Source organism: Plectropomus leopardus, chromosome 10, assembly GCF_008729295.1.
Source record: "Plectropomus leopardus isolate mb chromosome 10, YSFRI_Pleo_2.0, whole genome shotgun sequence".
Lineage (NCBI taxonomy): Eukaryota > Metazoa > Chordata > Actinopteri > Perciformes > Serranidae > Plectropomus > Plectropomus leopardus.
Window position 1 is genome coordinate 21,799,019 of NC_056472.1, and position 23,750 is coordinate 21,822,768.

The 23,750-nt window shown below is 39.7% G+C and overlaps 1 protein-coding gene across 1 annotated transcript in view; it reads left to right on the forward strand.

The window, feature by feature from the left end:
- myo16 (myosin XVI) overlaps window positions 1-23,750 on the forward strand; it is a 128,273-nt gene that overhangs the window by 30,931 nt on the left and 73,592 nt on the right. Inside the window, exons 3-8 of the mRNA XM_042494942.1 lie at window positions 4,014-4,084; window positions 5,808-5,951; window positions 13,868-13,976; window positions 18,294-18,418; window positions 18,580-18,705; window positions 22,454-22,529. Of these exons, the coding sequence (XP_042350876.1) occupies window positions 4,014-4,084; window positions 5,808-5,951; window positions 13,868-13,976; window positions 18,294-18,418; window positions 18,580-18,705; window positions 22,454-22,529 (651 nt within the window). The remainder of the gene's footprint in view (window positions 1-4,013; window positions 4,085-5,807; window positions 5,952-13,867; window positions 13,977-18,293; window positions 18,419-18,579; window positions 18,706-22,453; window positions 22,530-23,750) is intronic.

Sequence of the window (23,750 nt, forward strand, 5' to 3'; positions counted from 1 at the left end):
TCAATCTATACCTTATTTAGCTTTCTCTCTTTTCCCCTCTCTCCCTCTTTTTCCATTCCGCCACCAGTTCCTATCTGGTTGCCATGGAAACTCCACATATGTCTTGAACAGCTGTTTTGTAATTTTCCACAAAATGACAGCCGACTTTGCTTTGCGCCCAATCTCCATTCCCCTATCAGCAGCCTCCTGATAGAGGGGTAACACACACACACACACACACACACTCTGTGGACCAAAGCTTGACATCAGCATATAATCAAACACCAACTGACATATATTGATAGGAAATTTCTGTTGTTGCTGTGGGACAAGCATATAACTGTCCTAAAGATAAATCTTTGATGAACAGTGTTCCTTCTGTCTTTCAACTACATTACAACAGAGTTAACAACAACTTACAACACTCTAATGTGGATTTTAATGTTACTTTTTCTAGTTTATTACTAAATAATGTAAAGAAATAATATATATAACATATTTGAAACTGTAAAAATGCTATAGCCCCCTATTCTTGCTTCATAGTTTTATTATAGACTGTATGAGAAAATAATTCAGTAGTTGGCATTTTATTTTCTTGCAATTGACTGATTTATTTATTAACTAATCATTGCAGCTATACTTGTATTAACCTGACCTGACCTGAAGCTAATCAAATTGGTTGACATTTCCAGCAGCAATTAGAGCTTCAATACAAGCAAGTAAATTGTATTTACCTGACATATGCCTTTCACTCTTTTTGTGGTTAAAATCCATAGACTGTATAAAAATAGCAACAGTGACATCACCCATTGGTTTTGAAACACTGAGTTTGACGTTATGGCTGTTGCCATCTTGGAGCCAGAAGTGACCAAAGGTGACCATAGTTGAGAAGGTGGCACTGACTCATACACTGTAATAATGACTCGCAGGCAGCCTGTCACTCAAAGCAGCCACTCCAGTGCGCAACTTCAGGTCTTAATAAAATGTGTGAGTTATATAAAAATCACCCCCGTTAACCTTTTTGTTTTGTACAAGGCTGTATAGTTGGGCATTTTCACAAGGAGGAGTATAGGGATTTACTGTCTTTGGAGCAGCCTCATGTGGCCATTCAAAACACTGTAGTTTTTGACACCTCTGTGTTGGTTGCTGCTTTTTAAAATCCTTTTTTCATCTCTTCTAATAGGACAACCTTAGGAAGTCTCCCTTGATGGCCAGTAAAACAGGAGGAATTCATTCATCAAGCAAAATCTAGTTCAGTGCTCATATGACCTCCCAAATATTATTTCAAAACAGACATGAAAAATATGTGAATCTATTCTTTTAGTTAAACCAATCTTAAAAGGCTAGTCAAGTGTATTTATATAGCACATTTCAGCAAGGCAATTCAAAGTGCTTTACATAAAACATCGAAAGCACTGAGACAAAGTGCAAAAGAAACACATCATAAAAGGACATTTAACTGCAATTAAAAACTCATTCAAAGAGCGAGATAACTGAATGTAAGCTAAAAAAAAATACTAAGACAGATGGAAGTATGAAGTATGAAAAAAATAAAAGTTGCAGTGCAGTGTAAGAAATAAATAAATATTTCTTTGTAAAATGCAGCAGCAAAGAGAGAAGTCTTAGGCTTTGATTTAAAGAACTGAGAGAAAGATTAAAATGTCTACCTGGTGTTGCAGGTAAACTCACTACTAAACAAACAAAGAGACAAATGGATATGTGGGCTTCACACACAAACTGTACACCAGTACTATTGATTCTTAATGTTCAGACAAACACTCAGCTTTTTTTTTGTTAAACTGCCTGAGGGTGAATTTGTAGCTCTTGACCTTCGACCTCTGTTTAGACACATTCAATAATGTGCCATAAAACTCTGGTAGGTTCCTCTATCAACGACTAACTGTCTCTAAAAGAAAGGAAGTCTTCCTCTCCTGATGACTGACTCTCACCAGACAAAGTATAAGAGACAAATCATATGACAGTGTGCATGCCTAAATATGGCTGCTCCGCATTCATTAATGAGCATCCCTGTGATATACTGTTTTTATAGACAGGAAAGCAATAGCATTATCTATTCCCTGGTAACGACTTTAGTGCTAGATGAGCCTTAATTGGTGGTTTACAGTCTGAGCCTCTACAGTATGTAGTGGAGATGGGAGGTAATTGTGCTGATTGACTCAAAGGTTGGCCAGTTTGTTTCTCATCAACCGTTTAAAGGCCATTAAGCACTGAGGGCCATTAGAAAAGTGGGGAAATGTCTGTGCACAGTGTGTGCGTGGCCTGTTTGTTGTGTCTGTGTGAGCTTCTCAAATGATTAGTCAATTTACTGAATAGTCAACAGGCAGAGAATTAACCGATGGCAGTGTTAATAATTGATGAATGCTGAAGTAATTTCTTAAATAAAAATACATTTGCTGGTCACAGCTCACCATTTGATACTTGCTCATATGCATATTTTTGTATTTGAATACTTTTCAGTATTTTAGCTGTTTCTCAAACTGTTTGTAAGAAAAGAAATGTAACAACTTATTTAGTAACAGCCCTAATGAGATGCAGGATAGCCTATACATACACAATTTAGAGGCTTTAGTTTGAAGTGCTTTTAAATAGTACGGTCATGTTTCACTAACACCTTTCGCAGACTGTTCAACCAAAACTTAAACATTATGAGGTTAGATTTCTTCCAGATCTGTTGTAAAAGATGACATTAGTTTAACACATTGTCAGTGTTTCTTGAAACTGCTTTACGCTCATGTTTGCAGCAGTAATTAAACGTCTGTAAGATATGAAAGAAATAGAATTTGGTATTTGATCTGTGGGTTTAAGTTGGTGTAACACCTACAGCTTGCTAATGAGTCATACATATTGAGGCTGTGTCAAAGATGCTAGCTTTTTAGGCCATATTGTGTTTTTGTTGTATTGCATTGCATAATATAACATGTGCCTCAGTTATTCTTATCCCCTGTATACAGAACAGTATGGGAACACTTTAAATGACAATAAAAATGCTCCGTCTATGTTTATTAGTAGTGGCTGGTTATTACACACCAGAATCTACAGTTTTTAAAATGTTCGCTGTTTGTGTGTGTGTGCCTGTGTGTAGGTTGGATGAGGTTATTTTAAGCATGTCAGTCTACATAATGACCCTTTAAGTGAAATGACCTCATGAGGGTCATCAACAGTGTTCATTAGCTGGACTTATCACCACTGTAATTACCGTGGTTACTGTCCTCAGAGCTGTTTGCTTTGCTTAAAGACTTCAGTATTTGTTTGTGTATTTGCTTGTGTGTATGTGTGTGTGTGTGTGTGTGTGTGTGTGTGTGAGAGTGTGGTGAGATTGCGTGACAGTGGTGGCTGTTTTTGCAGGTCCAGGATCTTCCAGGGTTTAGTCAGTATCCATCTAATGCTGTCAGTGTCAGTGAAATCACATATGTCCAAACCCCAGCACTCCACCTCCCTCTCTCCTCGCTCCCTCGCTTGTTTGTCCATCCTGCTGAATGTATCTGTCACACACTCCAGTACACACACACATACACACACACACCATCTCTCTGTCTCTTTCTGTTTCCTGCTGTGTTTTCTCATTCATTTTTTGTAGATGTAGTATGAATAATATATCAGTGGAATAGTAAAATCACTACAATCTTTTTTAGCCTTCACCTCTATGCTCATTTGTTTACGCCTGACTGCGTGAACTTGTTTGTAGTGGTTTGTGTTTTCTTCAGCAGATCTGTGTCAGTGTGTGAGTGGGCTGTGCTGCTCACTGGAGCTTACAGTGTGTGATGGGAATGTGTGTAACCCAGAGGCTCTCTGACCCACTGCTGGAACAAGGAGCTACCAAATACACACAGCCATGACACTGATCCACGCTGACGTGTCAAGGACAGTTAGCGGACACTCGACGCATATTGGTTTTGAGTGATATGGATCACTCTGTGTGCTGTGTGTGTGTTGATGCATCTTCAGTACATGCCCTAAGTGCCCCGTCTTTACACACAGCAGGTATTAACATATGGATGTGTGTTGTGTTGCAGTGTTGCGTCTCCTGAAGGAGGGAACGGACCCAAACACTCCCACTTCTTCCGGGGGATCCTTGCTACACCTGGTAAGATACACACACATACACAAACACACACATGCATGTGGGATTTTGCCAGTTATAAAGGATATCATACTGACTTACATTCATTCCCTGGAGGAAAGTCCAGATAGAGGTCTTGACAGATTTACCCAGACCTTTAGAGCCAGAGATTTGGACCCCCACAGGTTCGAGTTCTTTTTTTATTATGGTCATTTGGGTCCAATTTTGGTCCTATTCTTTCACTTTGGGTCCACGGTCTGTTTATCATCATGTGTAACACCCGATTAAAGCTGAGAAGAACCGGGATCAGCATTGATCATGAGAGAAACTCATAAGCGTTGTGTGTGTAGAAATCAGAGCAGGATACGATAAACTAGGTGCTTCACTGATCCAGAGCTTTGGAAATTAAGGCGTTACAGCAGTTCACATCACAACAACAACAAAATAAGGATGATAGAATAAAGTTAAGTAAAAATAGTAATCTAAGACATTATTAAAGAGTGACTAAAGCTCCCACTTTGGGCGTAAGTGTTTTCTCCCTGTAATGTGAAAAAAGTCTCAAAAATTGGGAGGGCTGGGAGGGATACTAAGACTTGCCTGGTCACTAAATCATGCTGCCTCTCAATCCTCAGCATCTCCCTGTCCCCCACTCTCACACAGAGTAGTTGGTTGGTAAGAGGGTGGCGAAAGAATGGCGACAGGGCGGCAACAGGCGGCAGCAGGCGGCTTGTTTGGTGATGAAAGCAGTTCCCCGCTACCAGGAACAGCCAATAGCAAAATGACATTGCTATAGCCAGGTTTCAACCTTTAGAGGGCAGTCAAAAGGCATATTAATAACACAATATGTAGAATTTTAATACTTTGCACTCAAATGTCAAGAGTTGAACCTGAATCAATCAACAACACTATTAAATACCCATATAAATTGCTTTTCAAATGAAAAAAGACTTTTGGGGTTTTAGTTACCTTTTAAACAGTATATACTATAAGATGGAACATTATACTATATCCACCATGACAAACGTTTGTAGCAGTAGAACAACATTTTAAGTATAGTTTTTAATCACCAGGTTTGTCAGGTACATAAAATAGACCCCAGACAGTCCTGAGACCTGGGTCTCAGACAAGCACTGGGTCGGGTCTTTAACAACTTGCCCAAAATCAGGTCCGGTATATATATTTTAAAAACTTATAGGATCCAGTGAGATATCTGATTGAATATTTCGGGCCCTGTCAATTAGGGTTTTGAACCTGTGAAGACCTCTAATGCCAACCAAAACTGTTACATCCTAAATTTCAACCTCCACCTAAATCTTGCCTTTTCATTATTCATTAAGAAAATGTGTTCTGACTAATTACAGATGATGATCACTGATTTTGATTAAGTAGCTCCTGTGTGTATGTGTGTCATTAAAATAAAGAAATGGTCTTTTCAGGAGGTTGGGCACATTCTTCTAGAAATGGTTGAGAAATATTAAGAAGAAAGAGGTGTTGCCCTCTGACATGATGGAGTCCCACTAACCATTCTTCATGACTATCAATAGCATTTTGCTCATTTTTGCCCACATCTTGCTTGTGGTAATACAAGTATTATTAAGTAGTACAAGAATGTAATGTTGCAATTGTTGTACAATGCATTTACACACTGAACCACTCGTGTACTGTTAATGGTAAGCAGTGCTTGAGGAAATATAAATATCTGCAAGCAAATAATAATGAGGAAATGTACTGTGCTTGTATTCTGCAGTGTGCTCGCCATGACAACGTGTTTGCAGCAGAGCTTCTGATTGAGCGAGGTCTGAATGTCAACCTGCAGGACGATGATCAGTGGACAGCCCTGCATGTGGCATCAGTGTGCGACCATGCAGATGTGGTGCTGCTGCTGCTGCTGGTAAGAAGCACACATGCAAACCAGCGTATGGTATGTTGGGGGGAAATGACACATACACACACACATACATGCACACACATTTTACAATTTAGTCATTTTGTTGTTGATCTTTGCAATTCCGAGCGTGTCGCCAACAAATTAGATTAGTGTTTTGTATTGGCCTGGCATACTAACTCTATGTTTCGAATCAGCTTTGTACCAGTGGTTGTATTCACATTAGTCATCCAGAGTTTTCTCTCCAAGTGGAGTGTCCTCCATTGACGAGGGGTTTTGGATTACCGAGGGTCTGAAACACGACTTTCCATTCTCTCACAAGCCCAGCTGAATCACCGAAAACGAGAATATTTATAATTTGGGCATTAGCATGATATCAAAGAGAGAGCCTGCTCTATGGAGGATGTTTCAAGCTCTTGTCGGGTCTGTCTTGACAAGAGCTGTGGTTGTACTGATTAGGTCCATAACGAGAGCGGGGCCAGCTGCAGGGGAGGGCATGCACAGACACTCAGTGGGCCGGGTCTGTTCTGCTGCTGTTGATTAGACCCAGTGAGGGTTAACTACAGTCTGGAGCTCCATAGAATCCAGTACAGCCGGGTTCTACTGATTGGGTCCTGAGCGATTGCCGCCTGCCTGTCTGCCTGCAGGGCAGGAAAGGGACGTTCCTGAGAGGAATGGATATGTTTGAAGAGCTGCCAGGCAAATGATGTGCAGAGTGGATCTGTCAGCCTGTTGTGACTGCATGACTGTTGGTTCATATTTGTGTATTTGCATGCATTCAGTTTCCCTTGAAGTAAAGATTCACGCAGTTTGTAGAGCAGGGTGTGATATAGATACGCAAAATGCAATTTATGCAGTGAGCTACGCTTTCATGATAGGCAACACCATGAGAGAGAGAGAGAGAGATTTAATACCCCTCCCTGGGAGGCAGTAACTAAATGTCTCCCTTTCACCACCAAGACAGAGCTAGACTCTAGTAAATGAGGTCATATTTACACAGAACTCAGCCCTGTTGGAAGAGAGCAGGGGGTAGAGAATGCGAAAGAGGGAAGATTTCTAAGAAATTAAAAAAAAAACACATTCAGCACTGCATTTTTCCAGCTTACTCTTATGCAACATGAGAACATGGCTTTAGCTTTCGCAGCTTGATTGTCCTTTGACACTAAGTGCTTATTGCTTATTTATTTGACTACATATACTTATGCTTGCGAGTGAGTGTGCCCTTGTGCACACTTGTGTGATTGTGACAGTATGTGGTTGTGAGGAGACTGGCCAAGTATTGAAATGCATTAATATCCAAAATGATGCACATTTGCATTCAATGTTTTTTTTTTCTTTAGGGTAGGATAAGCGCTCAAGTTTTATTTCCTGTTACAGTCAGTAGGGAGGCCCGATGCTCTTTCTGTTGAAGGGTAAAAATAGCTACAGTCCAGCCATATTTCCGATGCAGATGCAATATCCCCTCCCTTCTATTCATTCATTTTGACATCCATCTCCTCCACCACAGACCCTGCCAGTGCCCAGTCATTGCGCTCTGTTCTCAAGCTGCTGCCTTATCAGAGCTGTAAGTGGGAGATCTTTCCCTCCCAATATAACGGGTTTACATTTTAATGAGAAGTGGAACAGTGGTCTCGCCAGAAGAGCTTGACTGGCAGCTTTATCTTTGATTGGCACAGGAAGGACTAGTGCTGCTAAATATGTTCTAATCTTTTGTGTCCTACTCCTCCATCTCTTTCTGCACTTCCCCTCCCTTCGTCCTCTGTTTCTCTGTCCTTGATTTCCTGTCTCCGGTTCCTTCATTGAGGTTTTTGCTGACAAAGATGTTACGAGGGGTGGCATCTTGGTGTATTGTCGCTCTGTGTCCGGATTGGCAGAAATGCTAATTCTCTTATCTCCTGCCTCCAAACAGCAGGAGAGAGTAAGCCGTTTCTAAACTGTCTCATTCCCAACCCATTTCCAAATGCATTCCTAAACCTATTTCTAGCTCCGGCTCTGGTTAATGTTGGTCATCGAGACCCTGGCAGGATTAACTGGCAGTTCAGAGGCACAGTGAATTGTCTCTCACCAAATGAAGACAGTAGTCTTTATCAATGATTTTACAAAAGTATTACACTGTTAGCACCATATAGTGAAAACAGTCTGATATCACACAAAAGCAGATCGAACCATTATCCTTTTCTTTTGATTTCAGCATAGTCCAGTACAGTTAGATGTGGCTTAAACACATGTATCAGGATGTCTCAACAGACCAGGGTTCAAAAGGCATTGATTTTTAATGTATCTATAGATGAGACCTAAATTGGTATTAAAATGTCTTAAATCAGTCTTTAAAAAGTCTTAAAAATGCTCAAACATGGGAAGTAGGATATCATGAGCCATTTTTTCTGAGGTTTCTGAGGAACCAATCAAATGAAAAAAACAAGCTTTTCCAAGGAATGGATACTTTTATGATTACGCAATTTAAAATCAGCTTCTTCACATCACATCTTTTTAACTCAAATTAAAAAAACAAGTCAGTCATATGCTATATTGAATTAACATTTGGGCAAAATTGATGTCAGTTCATGTTTATTTTTGTTCAGTTTTGGTTATTGTTAAAGTGGTCTTAAATGTAATTCTGAGGGGCATTAAGAATAATTTTAAAAAAGTCTTAAAACTAACTTTCCTGTTAGTAGGAACCCTGACAGATTCTTGATCTACATGTGTTACATCTTAGCTGGCCTTTTATCCAAAGCCACAGACCACAAGATAGTTATCAAATCTAACTTCTTCCAGTGGCTTACTTATGTCTTCCTCATTTTCTTTTGTATGAGCTGAAAAGATGTGGTAGGTGATTAGAGTTAATTGCAGACTTGCCCTGATTCTGCTTCAGTGTCTTCTTGAGAGAAAGTTCACAATGTTGAAATCGTGGACTCTTGGAGAACAAAAAAATGAGTCCGCTGTCTTAAACTGTTTACCACCAGTGCACACAACTGATTTCTTTTTTTTTTTCATAAAATTGTTCTTCTTTTCTTTTCTTCTCCGACATATCATACTTCTCTGCGAGAAACTTGCCTTCTCTTAAGTCTCTAAGCTTGCGCCGGGGAAGATGTAGCAATGCAATCATCTGATCCCTGGGAGACAGGTTCTCTTCCAAAATGTTATTTCTCATCTTACAGTTCAAAACCCAGCGGGGCTACAGTTGTAGAAGTGACCCACTTTCCGTGCTTGTAAATGAAGAATTTAAAACGTCTGAACTTTGAGTGCTTTGAAGTCAAACGATTAGCGGCAAGCCCCGCGGCTGCACTGAACTCCACTTCACACCAGTTGAACTTTGGGGGTGTTTTCTGTTGATAATGCAGCCCTCCCTCCTCTAAACATGACAATAGTTTATCAAACAGTTGCTGCACATTCCTGTGGTCTGTGAGCTGCTGTAATTAAAGTCTCAAAACGTCTATCTCCTCACCATTTATGGACATTTTTTTTGTTGAATTATGTTTATTCAAATGTGAACAAACTCTTTGTTAGGTTTATCAAAATCAGCTATTCATTAATCTCGATGCACATGTGAGTAAATATTTTATATTGTGGTATTTAGTTCTCTTATCCTAGCGTTAGTATCTGCTGATTTTAACATTTTTAAACCGGTTTAATATTTAGCCAAACACTAGACCAGGCTAGTACACAGAATTTTACCTTTAGGTGTTGCAGTCGCATCTGAGTGGAACATACTCAAGCTGGGCTTTGTAACCACCTCTGCTGCCAGCTTAACAGCAGAACAACAGTGACCTCAATTCAGTATAAGTATGTTTTATACAGAACAGCGAGATAGAACGCACAATTTACGCAACATTTTTGCTGAATGCTACATTTCTGGTCTGAACAGGCTGCATAAAAGGTGCTTGAGAGAGCTCTCTTGTCTCATTACTGCAAAAAATACATGAATGTTATACTAAGCAAACACAACATGCACTATGCTCATCTTCCTCCCTTCCCACCTCCACTGAAATTGTATCTACTTCACGTTGCTGGCTTCGGTGAGGGATTAAATTGCATGTGACATGTAAGACACTAGTGGCTCCGTTTGTTTGCGGGTTTGGCGCCGTGATGGCATCAACACAGGTTGCTTGTGTGGGCTACTTTACTAATCTGCTTAAATATACCACAATGACGAATGCTGGTTCCGTCAGGTTGTGTAAAATCAAACTGGTTTAAGCTCATACACCAGACCAACAAAACGGAAATCATCCTAACTTTAAACTGCACGATAGTCAATGTGTACCCATCGAAAGTACAGAAAAAAAATGCGTCATGGTGATTTATAAAAAGTGTTTTTCTGCAGTGCACACTGCAGTATCATCATAGCTGAACAGATGTTATGTGCAACAGGTTGAGAATAATAAGACCATTGCTCATTTGCTTTTGGTATATTTTTTACAGCGACTTTATTATGAAGTTTCAGGGTTCCTAGTTCCTGAATTATATTTTTTGGAGAACACATCTTAATAGTAGAATGCACAGTATAAGCATGCTAGTATTTTTTAAGGGAAGGCTTTGGCATTATTTTGAACCAGTGCATGCAGTTTTAAATTGTCAAGTCAAACTCTCCAAACACAACAATACAGATATAAAGAAACACAAAATCTCACGGGAGCTCATTGCTTTGGACGATTTCCATTGGGCTGTGACACTGCGACTGCCCCGGGAAAAGCTTTCAGCACATATCTGCTAGTTGTTATTGATTCTGTTGCGGTCACTGCATGTAACAACTGCCATTATGAACCATGGGCAGCGTAGTATAAACAGATTTCCATCTCTGGGACATCAGAGGTGGATTCATCATATTGTGGCAGGGAGTGTGTTGAGGTCAAAAGTCAACTTGTTAACCTCTCACAGCCTGCGTGGCTGCCAGCCAGCGCCGACTCGTTTATATCTGTCAGCACTTACCAGACACATGATTAATGTGTCTGGATCGATGGCTGACACATCACACTTTCTTCACCATAATCTGAGTCTGCTGGTCTTGGACTTTTTTTGTGCCCTACAGAGAATTTTAGATAAATAATTTCTAATTAATAAGTGATAGTTTTGAATTGTTGTCAGATTGTGCATAGTGAGACTCAGTAGGGCAGGTGTAGCATTTTCACATAGATTTTTCACAGAACTTATGTTCTTGTTATGTTGTTTTCCAGTTTATGGTTGTTTTAAGGGACCAAATCCAGTAATGATACCACTTACATCCTAATGTAAAATGTGAGTGTACTTTTATTTTTGCATTTTTACAGAACATTTTTTACAGCACCTGATACAGTAAATAATAACAAGGTGGCTGCAGGTCCGTAAACATATACTATACAACCCTAACCCAAAATAAATAAATAAATAATCCCACTCAATCATTACTTATGTTACACTACTACAAGTGTGTGGCAGTGCTTTTTTGGTTAGAGACTCTGCCCTCTGCTTGTATTTTCTTCTTTACTGTGTTTGGGAAATTTATGGACCCCCACAGCGCTCTTTATAACGACTTAATAAAAGCGTATTGATCAGGTGCCAGACTGTAATCAGCAGGCATTCTTAAGACACAGTGCTAAAACAACACAAATAAAGTGAGGCAAATGCGAGTGAATCTGGGGCTGGCTTTCACTTTGATTTTTGCTAATCAACGAGTTAGCAGTAACCAACAATCCTGCATAGTGTACTTTTTAAAGGGCTTATGTTCTAAATTGAATTTAAGAAATATTAGGCCTTATAAGTCATTAAATAGTCTTACATTTGAATTTGTTCGGTCTTTTCTGTCAGAAACACTTTATCTGATTTTACATTTGCATCTTTTAATTTCTTTTTGTCAAAATGAGTCAAGCTTTTCTTCAACAGTTCACATTTCTTATTTTACAAATCTTTAAAACTACCACTGAACCTTATACTGTCTTTTTACTTTATACTGTCACTTACATGTTGGTAAAAATTAGATAAACTTAACTCATTGTAATTACTATATTCCTAAATTAAACTTACCTCTTTTCTATACTCACCTTCACACTAACCTGAAATACCTGAGGAAGAAAAGGATTATTGTCCGAAAACCGTTGAACTTGGTTAAAAATACCTTGAAAATGTCTTCAAAAGCATTAAATTTAAATGTCTGATAGCTGTAGACACCCTATTCAAGGTTTGTCCAGCTGTGTTTTGTGCAGCTGTGAGTGAAGGTGGTTAGTGGTGAGCGCGGCCTCCTGACAGACAGAGCAAGATACAACTGCCTGTCGGCTGATAACTTCATCCAGCCAGACCCCTGTTGACTTTTACTGGACCTTGAAGTGAGTCGTCTGGGTTAGCCTAGCCCTTTTCTACCCACTACACAGCACACACACACACTCACACACAGCACACACACACACATGCACAGTAACACACACTCACACGTCAACAGAGGCACCCTGAGTGGAGCTGTCAGGTTTATGAGGAAGTTGATTACCATTTGGGGGCGAAGCACAAATCACAAAGTAAAATAGATGGAGGAGTCCAAATTTGACACCAGAACGAATGGGCGATGAAGTGTGTGTATAAGTGTTAGTGTGTGTTTGTGGGGGTAGTGGTGGGGGGAGGGGGGGGGGCATAATAATAATATGCACTCTCTCTGACTCACTCATCTCATCTCTTGCTCTTCAAGCTGTGCTTCACGTTGAGATAAGGTTTCTTATTTTCTCATGAATAGTCACGAAGCAGCAGCTGATAGTTCTTTATGTTAATTAATTCCCTTTGTTAACCTCTAACTAACCCTCATAAGTCAACGAAAACAGCTCCCACTAGACAACATGGATGGGTGCGTAATAAAAACCGCAATGCTCGCCAGAACATATCCTCTGATAAGTGGAATTGACAGTATTGTGCCACCTTTATTGCACTGTAATTGCTCTGTATTTCTTAAGTGAAAAAAAGGTTTCCTTTGAATATCTGCAAAACATATCTCGTAATAGAAAAAAAGTGTGATTTTTAAATTAATTAAGAATTTCAAGGTTGCACTGAAGGTTTCAGGCTCGGTGTCCTTGTGGTTTTGCTGCTCAGTTTTCAGAGCACTAAGGTTAACAGCTCTTGTGTTGCTCTGTCAGCTGGCTCCTTCCTTACTGTTCCTTTCCTTTTTTTTCTTGTTTTCCACCTCTTCCCTCTCTGTCTGCCTAAGGACTGGGTCATAAATCTCTTTGCCGCACTGCAACTGGGTCGTTAGAATTCTATTAGCTGTAAATATTCAATAAGGATCCTCACTTAGAGTCCCATGTCCCTGTTATCAGACCTGGTCCAGCTATGATCGTTACACCAGCATTTTTTTTATGGTTAAGTCAAACAACAGGAAGCGATTTATAGCTGGAAGCTCACAGTAGCCACTTGTAAGGATGGATGTTGCTTTTAGTGCCCCAAAGAGGGGATGATAAAATGAAAAGGAAATGCGTACGTTTCAACTCAACTGGTAAGCACTGCAACATTTTTTTTTTAAACAAATAATGAGTGCGGTATGATTTCCTCCAAAAAAAAGCAATCAATCATATCCATATTGTGACCAACTGTCGTCACAGTAACACTCATTAAAGGAGCCCGAGGAAATGCCTCCTGTGTTATCCCGTGCTTTAACAGAAGACTGCTCTGGCAGGGTCCTTGTTGAGTAAACACACATTAATCTTGTCACACACGCTCACCCTGATGAACCCAGGTAACGGTAACCGACGCCCTCGCCCTTCACTGCCCCTGCCCCCCAGGCAGTTATTTAATGAGTTCTTTAATTCACTGTATTGTCTGTTAATGTCTCCATGGTTCTGCTCAGGTACACGCCTCTGGGAAGCCAAGATAATTGTGCCCACTTTATCATTGATTCAAGTCTGATGAATGGCCCTGGCTAAAACTCAGTTTGTTTGTGTCTCCTCTGCTTTCTGCGGCCCTGTGTGTGGAAGGCCGGGGTGAATGTTCTGCTGCAGGATGTCAATGGAAACATTCCTCTGGACTACGCCTCCGAGGGAACGGAGACCAGCTATATCCTTCGAAAACACTTGGAAGAAAATGGTAAAGCTCAGAGCACCTCATTTGTTTTGCATTGCACAGTGAGAAAAAGACAGAGCGGTAACTTAGACATTTCACATTTTGTTTATCATGAGCGCCATCAAAGGGATAGTTCGGATGGTTTTGAAGTTGGGTTGTAGTGGGTATTTATCCATTGACAGGATATTACATAGATGTCAGTCAGTGCTCCCCTAATTTAAAGAAGCAGGTTGGAGTTTGACATGGAAGGTAAGCAATTTACTGCTGTGGAGAGGTCAGCAACAAAACTTATTTTAGCCTCCTGAAAAAGTCTCACTAAAAAAAATCTATATCAAGTAAAGTGTACGCTATATTTAGAGTATTTTCTTTGCTTTACCTTAATGTCAGATAGCGATTTCCAACAGAAAAATTAAGCTATCGTATTGCTTTCTTCAAAGCCAGACTCTATTGAGAAAAACAATGATTGAACATATTCTGAGCACAGGAGCTGCAGGCCTAACACTGCCTTGAACAGTTATTTTGTTTGTCATATTATGTGATTTTGGCATTTAAAAAAGGGTTAGTTAAGGTTCACCAAAGTCACACAAGAATACAAAATAACTCAGTGATCCAAGCAGCAGTAGACCATCTCAGTACAAGAGCAGTAGGTCAGTTGAGTCTGGTGGCTTTGATGGAAGCATAGATAGGGAATAATAACAATAATAATAATTATTATTATTATTATAATCATAATCATAATAACAATAATTACATTTATAAAGCATCTGTAAAAACAGAGTGTAGACAGTGTTTTGAAAATCAAAGCAAAGCGGAGGCAAGAAACTCCAGAGGCAATGTAACAATAGAAACCAAGCAATAATGCCGAACCACGGCCAGACAAGACTTACGGTACAATTGAACAACAGATTAGAGGCAAAAACATATTAGCAAAAAATACAATAACAAAATAACTTGAACAGCTTTCCCACTGGAACAGGCTGTATGATGGAGAGGTAAAGCAAAGAAAATACGCTTAAGCTGATATTGATTATGTTGGGTGGCTAAAATATGTTTTATGGCTGCCTCATTTACAGCAGTACAAGACTTGGCTTCTTCTCCAGCCTGCTTCTCCAACTAGACACTCGCTAACTGAAATCTACTGCATGTCATACACTGTCTATGGATACGTATCAAATGTAATCCCATTTCAAAAAATCTGAATGATCCTTTTAACAGTTTGATTCAGTAAAAAACAATCAGGCATTTCCATGTTATCACAGCCTTTTCGGAAAGAGAAAAATGAAGCGTAATGGGAAAAAGTAAATATTTAATTTCCATCATTTAGAAATTATAGGGATAATGTGAATAGTTAATGTCCCATGCCTGCAGTTAAACAGAAGGTGTTCTGTGTGTATATGTGTGCGTGTGTGAAGGTAAAGTACACCCACAGGCCTGATGATGGTGGATTGGGGCACTTGTCTCCCACAGAGAAAGGAGAAGGTCAAAACAGGAGCTGCGAATTACGGAGATAAAGGCACAGGAGAGTTGGAGGCACACAGAGACGAACGTAGTGGAGGCACAGACATAGAGTGACAGAGGGAGAAGCAGGGAAAAATGCCAGAGAAACACACAGAAAGACACACACAGAGACACACACACAGAGACACACAGAGAGACATACAGAGAAAGGGGAGCAGGAAGTGTGCTGACAAAGCTAGACAGGAACAGATATAGACAATGATGGAGGGTCTTCCCTCACCCATCTGCCATTGGCCACAAGTTCACATGACAAATGCGAGCTTCTGACTGCAGACAGCTAACTCATCAAAGCTCAGACCACCCTACACACACACACACAAACAGACACACACACACACACACACACACACACACAGACAGACAGACAGACATACAAGCTCACTCTCTGAGTCCCCAGCCACTGAATTTTTTGAGACTTTTCTCTGCGTCTGTCTGCCAGTCTCTGTGGTGATCTCTCCCTCCTGCCTACCTTCAGCTCCCCCGATACACCCCCCCCCCACCCCACCCCCTCATCGCACTGGGCTTTGCCGCCATGAAACACACTCTTACTCACACAGGCTCACTCTGCCTCTGTTGCTATAGCAACTTGGCTGTACACTCTCTATCCCCATCAAGTTTGTGGGAAAAAGACAGACTGTCCGTGTGTCTCTGCATCAGCGAGGAGCAGAAATTCTGTTTTTCTTCTCATCGCCCTCGCTGGGTCACTTGTTTTTCATGCAATACTGAATTCTTCCAATTCCTGAGAGAAGTACTGTAAAAAATAAGAGTTCCTTTCTGTAACAGTAATATTCCTATGAGGAGGTCTCAGCTACACACCCTGTGGCTCTCATTTATTTGCAAAGACTAACTTATCGATTAGCTAATCCAACCAGTCTACTTGGAAAAGTCCCATTACTAGTGCCCTGGAGCTTATCCGAGTGAACTATAGATTGATTGGTAATCAATCCACTCTATTACAGAGGCCAAGTCAGGTCCACTGTGTGTGTCTGTGATTACGGAGCAGTGGATCGATCTTCATAGTTTGGGAAAGACGCTCTTGTAGAGCTCTGTTTGTCAGTGTCAGCCCAGGAGACGAGCTACAGTGGCCTTGAACTGTTCAGGTCAGACACTGGAGCTTTCTGTGATGAAACTCTCTTTTTCTTATAACTGAAGTGTCATCAACATCTGGATCAGTTTTAGCCATCACTTGATCTACCAAACGTCTGTTTAGTTTGGAATCAGTTTTTGGGTGTTTTCACTGTCTGCTGTGTACACACGAACGCACACATGCGGCACACAGGCATTGCATTGCATAGTTGTTTTGTTATTCAGCTCTGACTCTGCACGACTGCTATCAGAGAGCACCATGCTGAACTCAAACCAAATCCTGTTAAGAAAATTAGTTCCACAAAAAACTAGGGAATCTTGAAATGCAAAACATGTCAGAACCCTGCACTTGAATGCAACTTGTCCCTAAACATTGCAAAAGACTGTATACTACCTAGTTTTGTTCCAAAAAGTTCAACCTTGGGATGAAGGAAATAGTTTGACATTTGGGGGAATATGCATTTTTGCTTTCTTAGAGTTAGATAAGATTATCGAGACCACTGATACAAAGCAAGCAATAGTTTTGCCTGTAACACCCGGTAAAACGGCAACGAATCATTTCTACACTTTGGTTTTGGCTTTCTGTGTGTGATGTTACATATTTCTTGTGTTATATATCTTTCAACCTAACACTGTGTTTTACTTTAAACTTGTACCTACTTGTTGGAAAAATGTAGAGTAACCTAACTCACTCTAATAACCATGTTCCCACATAAAAATCTCTGCAAGATGCAACATAAATACTACTTACCTTAACACTTACCTGCAGTGCATGAATGAGAAAAAAATCTTTTGTGAAAAAATCTGTCTTTAATTTGGTTAATATATCTTAAAAAGAGCTTTAAAAGCATTACATTCAAGTGTCATCCTGGTTTCAAGCATTTATGCAAATTAGTTTTGTTACAATACTGAAATTTCTAACCCTAATGTAATGCCATGAAAAATATCGAAATTTGATACCATTGTGATGCTATGGAAAAAAAGAAAAACTTTGGGCATAAAATCTATTTTTTTTATTAATAGATCATTAAAACAAGGCTGTAACATTACAATGACAAGTTTTCTTCACTTGGTTAGTTGCAGAGGACAGCAGAAAGCACAGTTGGTACTGCAGAAAATGAGTTTTGACACTGTTTCAAATATGTAGAATCAATGTGTATCAATAAATCAATATTTTTGACAGCGCTAATGCTTTATTTTGACTCGCAGAGTGCTGTCAGTATTCTCATCTAATTCTTAGCATGAAAGTTAAGTGTTTCCCAAAATGTCAAACTATTCCTTTAAGCATGAAAACATAAGAGTTGCCTTAACATTTAATTTAATTTATTAGCACGCAAGATATGATAAAAAACAAATAGATAATAAAAAAAAACATGAAAAGGACTGAGCAGGAGAGCAGGACATGAAGGGGCTTACAGAATTTATAATCTATTCAAATTACAACAGTAATTCTGTCTTTAACATGACAATATAACAAACAAGTAGTTATATTAATGACAAATGAAGCAGACACATACAGGTAACACATCAACTCAGCTAATACATTAAAACTAAAACTGAGATGTTTTTTCATGTTAGACTTAAATAAGAATTAATGTGAGGACTGGTGTTTCAGAGTAATGGTCCTCTGTATTTCAGAGCATATTGTCTGATAGTTGCGCAGTTTTAGGGAAGATAAATGTCCTCAGCTTGTTGCGTTAGATATGAATGAATATCAGAGTTCATTGTGTTTTTTAGGTGTGGATGTATCATCCATGCACGCCATGAAGACACAGAGACCCAGCACGATGCTGTCTGATGTTAGACAGCTTGTAGCCACAGGAGGAAAACTCAACCAGCCCAATGATGAGGGGGTCACTTTGGTAAGTAAGGTCACATCATTTGTGTCAGTGTATGTGAGTTGACCTCTGTTTGTCTCTCCTTTCTCCTGTCTGTTGTTTGTTCTCTTTCTTCAACTCAATTTTTTTTAATCAAATACTGTGGCTTTTTGCTCTCATAATTTCAACTTTCTGTCTCTCTGAAGCTCCACATAGCATGTGCCAGCGGTTACAGAGAGGTCGTGTCTGTGTTGTTGGAGAGTGGAGCGGATCCTCATCCTGCTGACAACAACTTCTGGACCCCTCTCCACCTGGCTGCTAAATATGGACAGGTAACTAACAGCTGCTCCACAAAATGTCAGAGTGTTGTTGACATTAATGAAGTAGTCCCCTAATTTCCACTCCTCTAGCTGCATTGATCCAGTGTGATTGCAGTCATTAATGAAATGAATGAAATAAGGAGGAAATTATTGATGGATGGATTGCTCCTCTGAGAAAGTTGCCTCCAGTTATCCTGCACACACTCTGATAAACTGCTCTTTTTGGGCCTATTGATCAGAAACAGTCAAACGGCTGGCACAGAGCAGAGCTGCACATGCATCTCTTACAGCATTTTAGATTAGCAGTTTAATGGTCTCTCATAGAGGAAAAAGAGATTGATTTCCAGATGGGGCGGAGGTGAACTGTTGGAGCGATGAGATTTGGTGGTTTGGGAGGGGTCCAGCTATGAAGGAAAGGAAGTGATCATGTTCACATCTTGCTGACCCGACTGGATATTTAATTACATTTCTGGGCTGTGTGCTTGGACTGCTGACAAAGAGAATTTATTCATTTTGGTATTTAGAGTTGCTCTCGACTTCCTTGGTTCTTCTAGCCTCAAGTCATGTTTTTCTTCCTCTACGAGAGTGTGTTTTAAAAATCCTTTCTTCCTCTGTTACCTCGCGGCCTCTCTCTGTTTCATTCATGCAGATCCGCTGCCCTTGTTTGCTCTCACACGACTCCTTTATGCAATTGTCAGTGAAAAAATGATCGTTAATCAGTCGATCTAAGTGCATAAATCTGAAGACAGCAATCTTCTAAATGGAATAATAACCTCCTTGTGTGTCTTTGGTTTTAAGAATTTCTGCATACTCAATTACTCTGTGTCTATGTGTGTCTGTGTGTGTGTGTGTGTGTAATATCTAAGTGCATCTGACTTAAGAGTGGCAGTCTGGAGGATTGGGGAATCGATTAGGTTTCCCCTGCAGCACTAAATCACCTCAGCCATCGGCTCTTTACTGGTGCCAGTGCTTTTTCCTCTTGCATACCAACTACTCTCTTCGCCTTCCAAACACTTCCTGTCACCATGCCCTCGTTCTGACAGTGATGCAGGATATTATGGGTTCAAGATGTGTGTATGTATCCAGCCAAGTCAACCACTGGTCCCACTAAGAAGGGGTTATGCTGATATGAGGCCGACACAAACTGTTGCCTGGAAACACTTGCTGGCAGCTGCAACACTAGCTGCTATGTTAAACTCAAAGACCCCTTCTGCAGCGTGGCAGACGCACTACACTGACCCTTTAAGAAGATACATGACCCTATTACTGCAGCTAATTAAGCTCACCCCTCTCGGTCTTGTGATAAGTTAGACCCTGGCTCTCTGCGTCCTTGGTTTTGAGTCAAGGCTTTCCAAGATGTGTTTCTCTTGAGGGGAGAATTTTAAATAGTTTTGTGTGTGGATTTTCATATAAAAGTGACAGTGTTAAAATATGGCCCTGCTTGGACTGGATTAATTTATTCAGTTTTATAATTAAGGTGCATGTGGAAGCTGTGACAATAAAGCAACCACCTGATTCAGTTTAATTTTCTAAAGTACTTTAATGTTATTCTCAAGATTAATTGTCAGGTTTGACAAATATTATTAAAAGGACTTTTGGCCTCTTACCAAACACTGTTCTATCTAAAACTACATTAGCTTCTGCATGAGGTTTCTCTGTTCCCACTCATCCCTCATGTAATGACCTTTTCCTGATCTGCATGACCCATCGAAGAGTTCAGATCTTGTGGTGCCACTGACGCGCTATCAGTATTTATAGAGTGCGAGTGCAGCTGACGGGGCTTGTGGGCAGTAGAAATGTTATAGACTCATAGCTACACAGCTGTTGACATGGGTCAGTGCCAGTCTGCCGAATGTGCTGAGTCACTCTGTATCATACTGCAGATGATGTCTCATTACTCTCCTATAGAACAAAGAAGTGCAACTACTTTTGAATGCTACTCCAGAACCACTTAAGACGTTATACAAGTGTTTTTTTACTCAGAATGAGTAGTACCGCCCATGATGAATAAAATCATTGTGATGCGTGTGATGTGCCGCTTTACTGTTCTTTTAAAGTAGGTTTGATTTCACTAAAGCCTCTGGGAAGTCTTTTTGATGCAGTAAACTGCTCTAAATCAGTGATAATAGTCTATAGTTAGTTTTCAAAGTGGAAATATATCTGAGGTGTCCTTATGTACAACTTCAATGTAAATCTTCCAGACTCACGTAGTCTTTAAACAGTACTTGTTGCATTGCAGTTAAATCTAGTTATGAAACTGAAGAGTAGCAGGGGATGAGTTAGGTTTATTATTTTCTCAGAATAGAGTGTTTTCCAGAGACTAGGCTGTGGTTGAGGAGGTTCTTGTGTTTAATTATCAGCTGCACTCGTCTCATTTTCATTTTGAAATAATGACTTTCTATTTATTGAGCAGCTGAAACTGCTTCTGGGTCATGCCATCTTTCCCACATTACAAAGAATTTAGGAAGAAGATTATTGTCTTTAATCAGTAAATTGACACTATAAATACTTAAACACAACGCATACTAGATTTCAAGATAAACTACAATTAAAAACAATGCTTAGTATTACTGTTTCAGATTTTAATAATTTTGAAACCATGTTTGATTACCTCACTTTAAAAGACTGATGGTAAATACTGTCCAGCATCAGACAAAGCTGGCAACAGCAACCCAGATGAAGTGTAAAGCAGAAAACACAGGGAAATTCATTAACAACGCATCAGAGATTTTTCAGCCGTAATGTTTAAGAATGGGCATACAGCAGGCAAATCCAATGATTGTACTGGTCTCTGATCCTCATTAAATTTGACCATACTTGCCAACTTCAGACCTCAAAAATAGGGAAAATTTGGAAACCAAATTTTAGGGTCTGGGTGTCTGTCCTCCCAAAGAATTGATTTTCAGAGACTTTGTTTTCTGCATTCTGGTGACTTTTAAATAATAAAAAGAACAAAATACTTTTTTAAAAATGTTGTGTTTAACAACAGTAAAACCAATAATACAACCAATAAAAAAAACATCTATCTTGGTTAAATGATTTCAGTGTGAAAATATTTTCTGCACACTTTAACAACACGGCAATAATACTGATAACCGTTATTTTTGGTCACTATAATCACGGTATGAAATTTTTATACCGATACATTTCTAATGCATTAAAAATTAATAGTCAGGGATCACATAGTGCGTCACACCTCTTGGATTTATTACAAAGGCAAAGAGAGGTGGTGACAGAGAGTGCAAAAAAAAAACCAACCATGTCGAAGATGAAGGAGTAATAAGAGGGAAGGAGAACATGTCTGACTGAGAGCTTGTGTGAGCTGAGACTAAAAGAAAAACCTAGACGAAACAACAGAGGACGGAGGTGACAGGCATCACATGTCACTGTGTGTAGAGATGAGGGGAGATGACTGTGGGTTTCTCTCACTGTGACATGTGATGGACTCATTATTAAAGGATCTCCTCAGTCAGGGGGCAGCACTTGTATAGACCTGTCATGTGTGACACACACTGTTAGCATCGTCTGCTCAGTGTTTAAATTCTACGTCTGTGTCACATCTGCACTGCAGCAATACATGTGGGAATAACCAGTGTATCTCCTCTGACCTTTAACAGGAGCATCTTCAAAAATCTGCCATGAAATGCTTTTTTTGCTCTTGTACTGATGGTTTAAAAGTAGGCAGTTATGCCCTAGAAATGTTTGATTTTTTCAGCATCTAATGAAAATGGATGTGGGTGTTTCTCCCATCTCGTTACAGACAAGCATCGTTAGCCAGCTCCTGAGGCACGGAGCGAACCCGACTCTGTTGAACTGCAACCAAGACAGGCCCTCAGGTACAGTAACATATTTAGGCATTGACACAAATATACACTTGTGCACATACACACACAAATATTGCTGCTGGAATTGGCATATGTGTTGTAGCGAGCAAGAGTTAATGAAGCAAAGGAGTAGAGAAATGGATTTTGACTATACGGCTGCAAATGCATTAATAATCACTGTGATAATATGAAACACAGGCTCACACACACACACGAAGTGAACAAGGCTCCATCATAATCAGTCTCTGCTGAGCATATCTATACACATCAGAGTGTATCTGCAAGAGAGAGCTCATTTATTAATGAAAGCAAACATGAACACCTTACCCATGCCCGCACACATGCCCTGATTAAAATTGGGTGTTAGCAGTAATCAAAAGAGGCTTGTGTGATTAATTTGGTAATGGGCATAAAGGTATCATATCATTATAAAGAGCATGAATTGTTTTTTTTTTCCTTCTTTGTTTAATGGAAGCTTACACGATCAACAGAGGAGATTTTAATGAAACAATTTGCGCTGATTCGATGTTGGGCAAGTTGTGTGTATGTGGATGTTAAAGAGAATCATATTTTGACTGGTAGACAGTGCAGTTCAATAGAGACTTAATTGATGTTTAATGATTTAAATGATAAGTTGCAAATAGCAGATTTATATAGCTACCAACTAAATAAGATATACCCACCGTTACAGTGAAATTAAAATCATAGATCCACTTTAAATCCCACAATCGTAAATTGTATTTGCATTAGCTGTATGCTATAATGTATTTCACCACTAGTGGGACTGTGGAGCTATTTTTGCTCACACTACAAAACTTACTTTAATTGATAATAGAGAACGATTATGGATATTCTTCTTGATATCGCATTGTGCTGATGCTACCTCTAAAAGGTCCAACAAAGAGTTGGACCTTTAACTCTTTTGACATTTCTTACGTGATGATTAAACTTTTGCAGATGTTTCATTCAGTCTATTTAACCTTTTGTACCAGCTTGAGGGAAATCTAAATCTGTCCAATAAGAAGAGACTTGGAAGTGTCTTAAGGAAGGAGTCAGGCCACACTCTTGGACATTTATAACAGGAAGGTCCTCAGAAGTGCTGTTGCTATATTGGACTGCCAGGATCACCTGCTTCTGGATGAGTTTAAGCTTTTGCCCTCTGGACGTCGTTTCGGGGCACCAGTTTGGAGGATCAGGATATTTCACATCACCTTCATTCCAAGTGTGATTGAT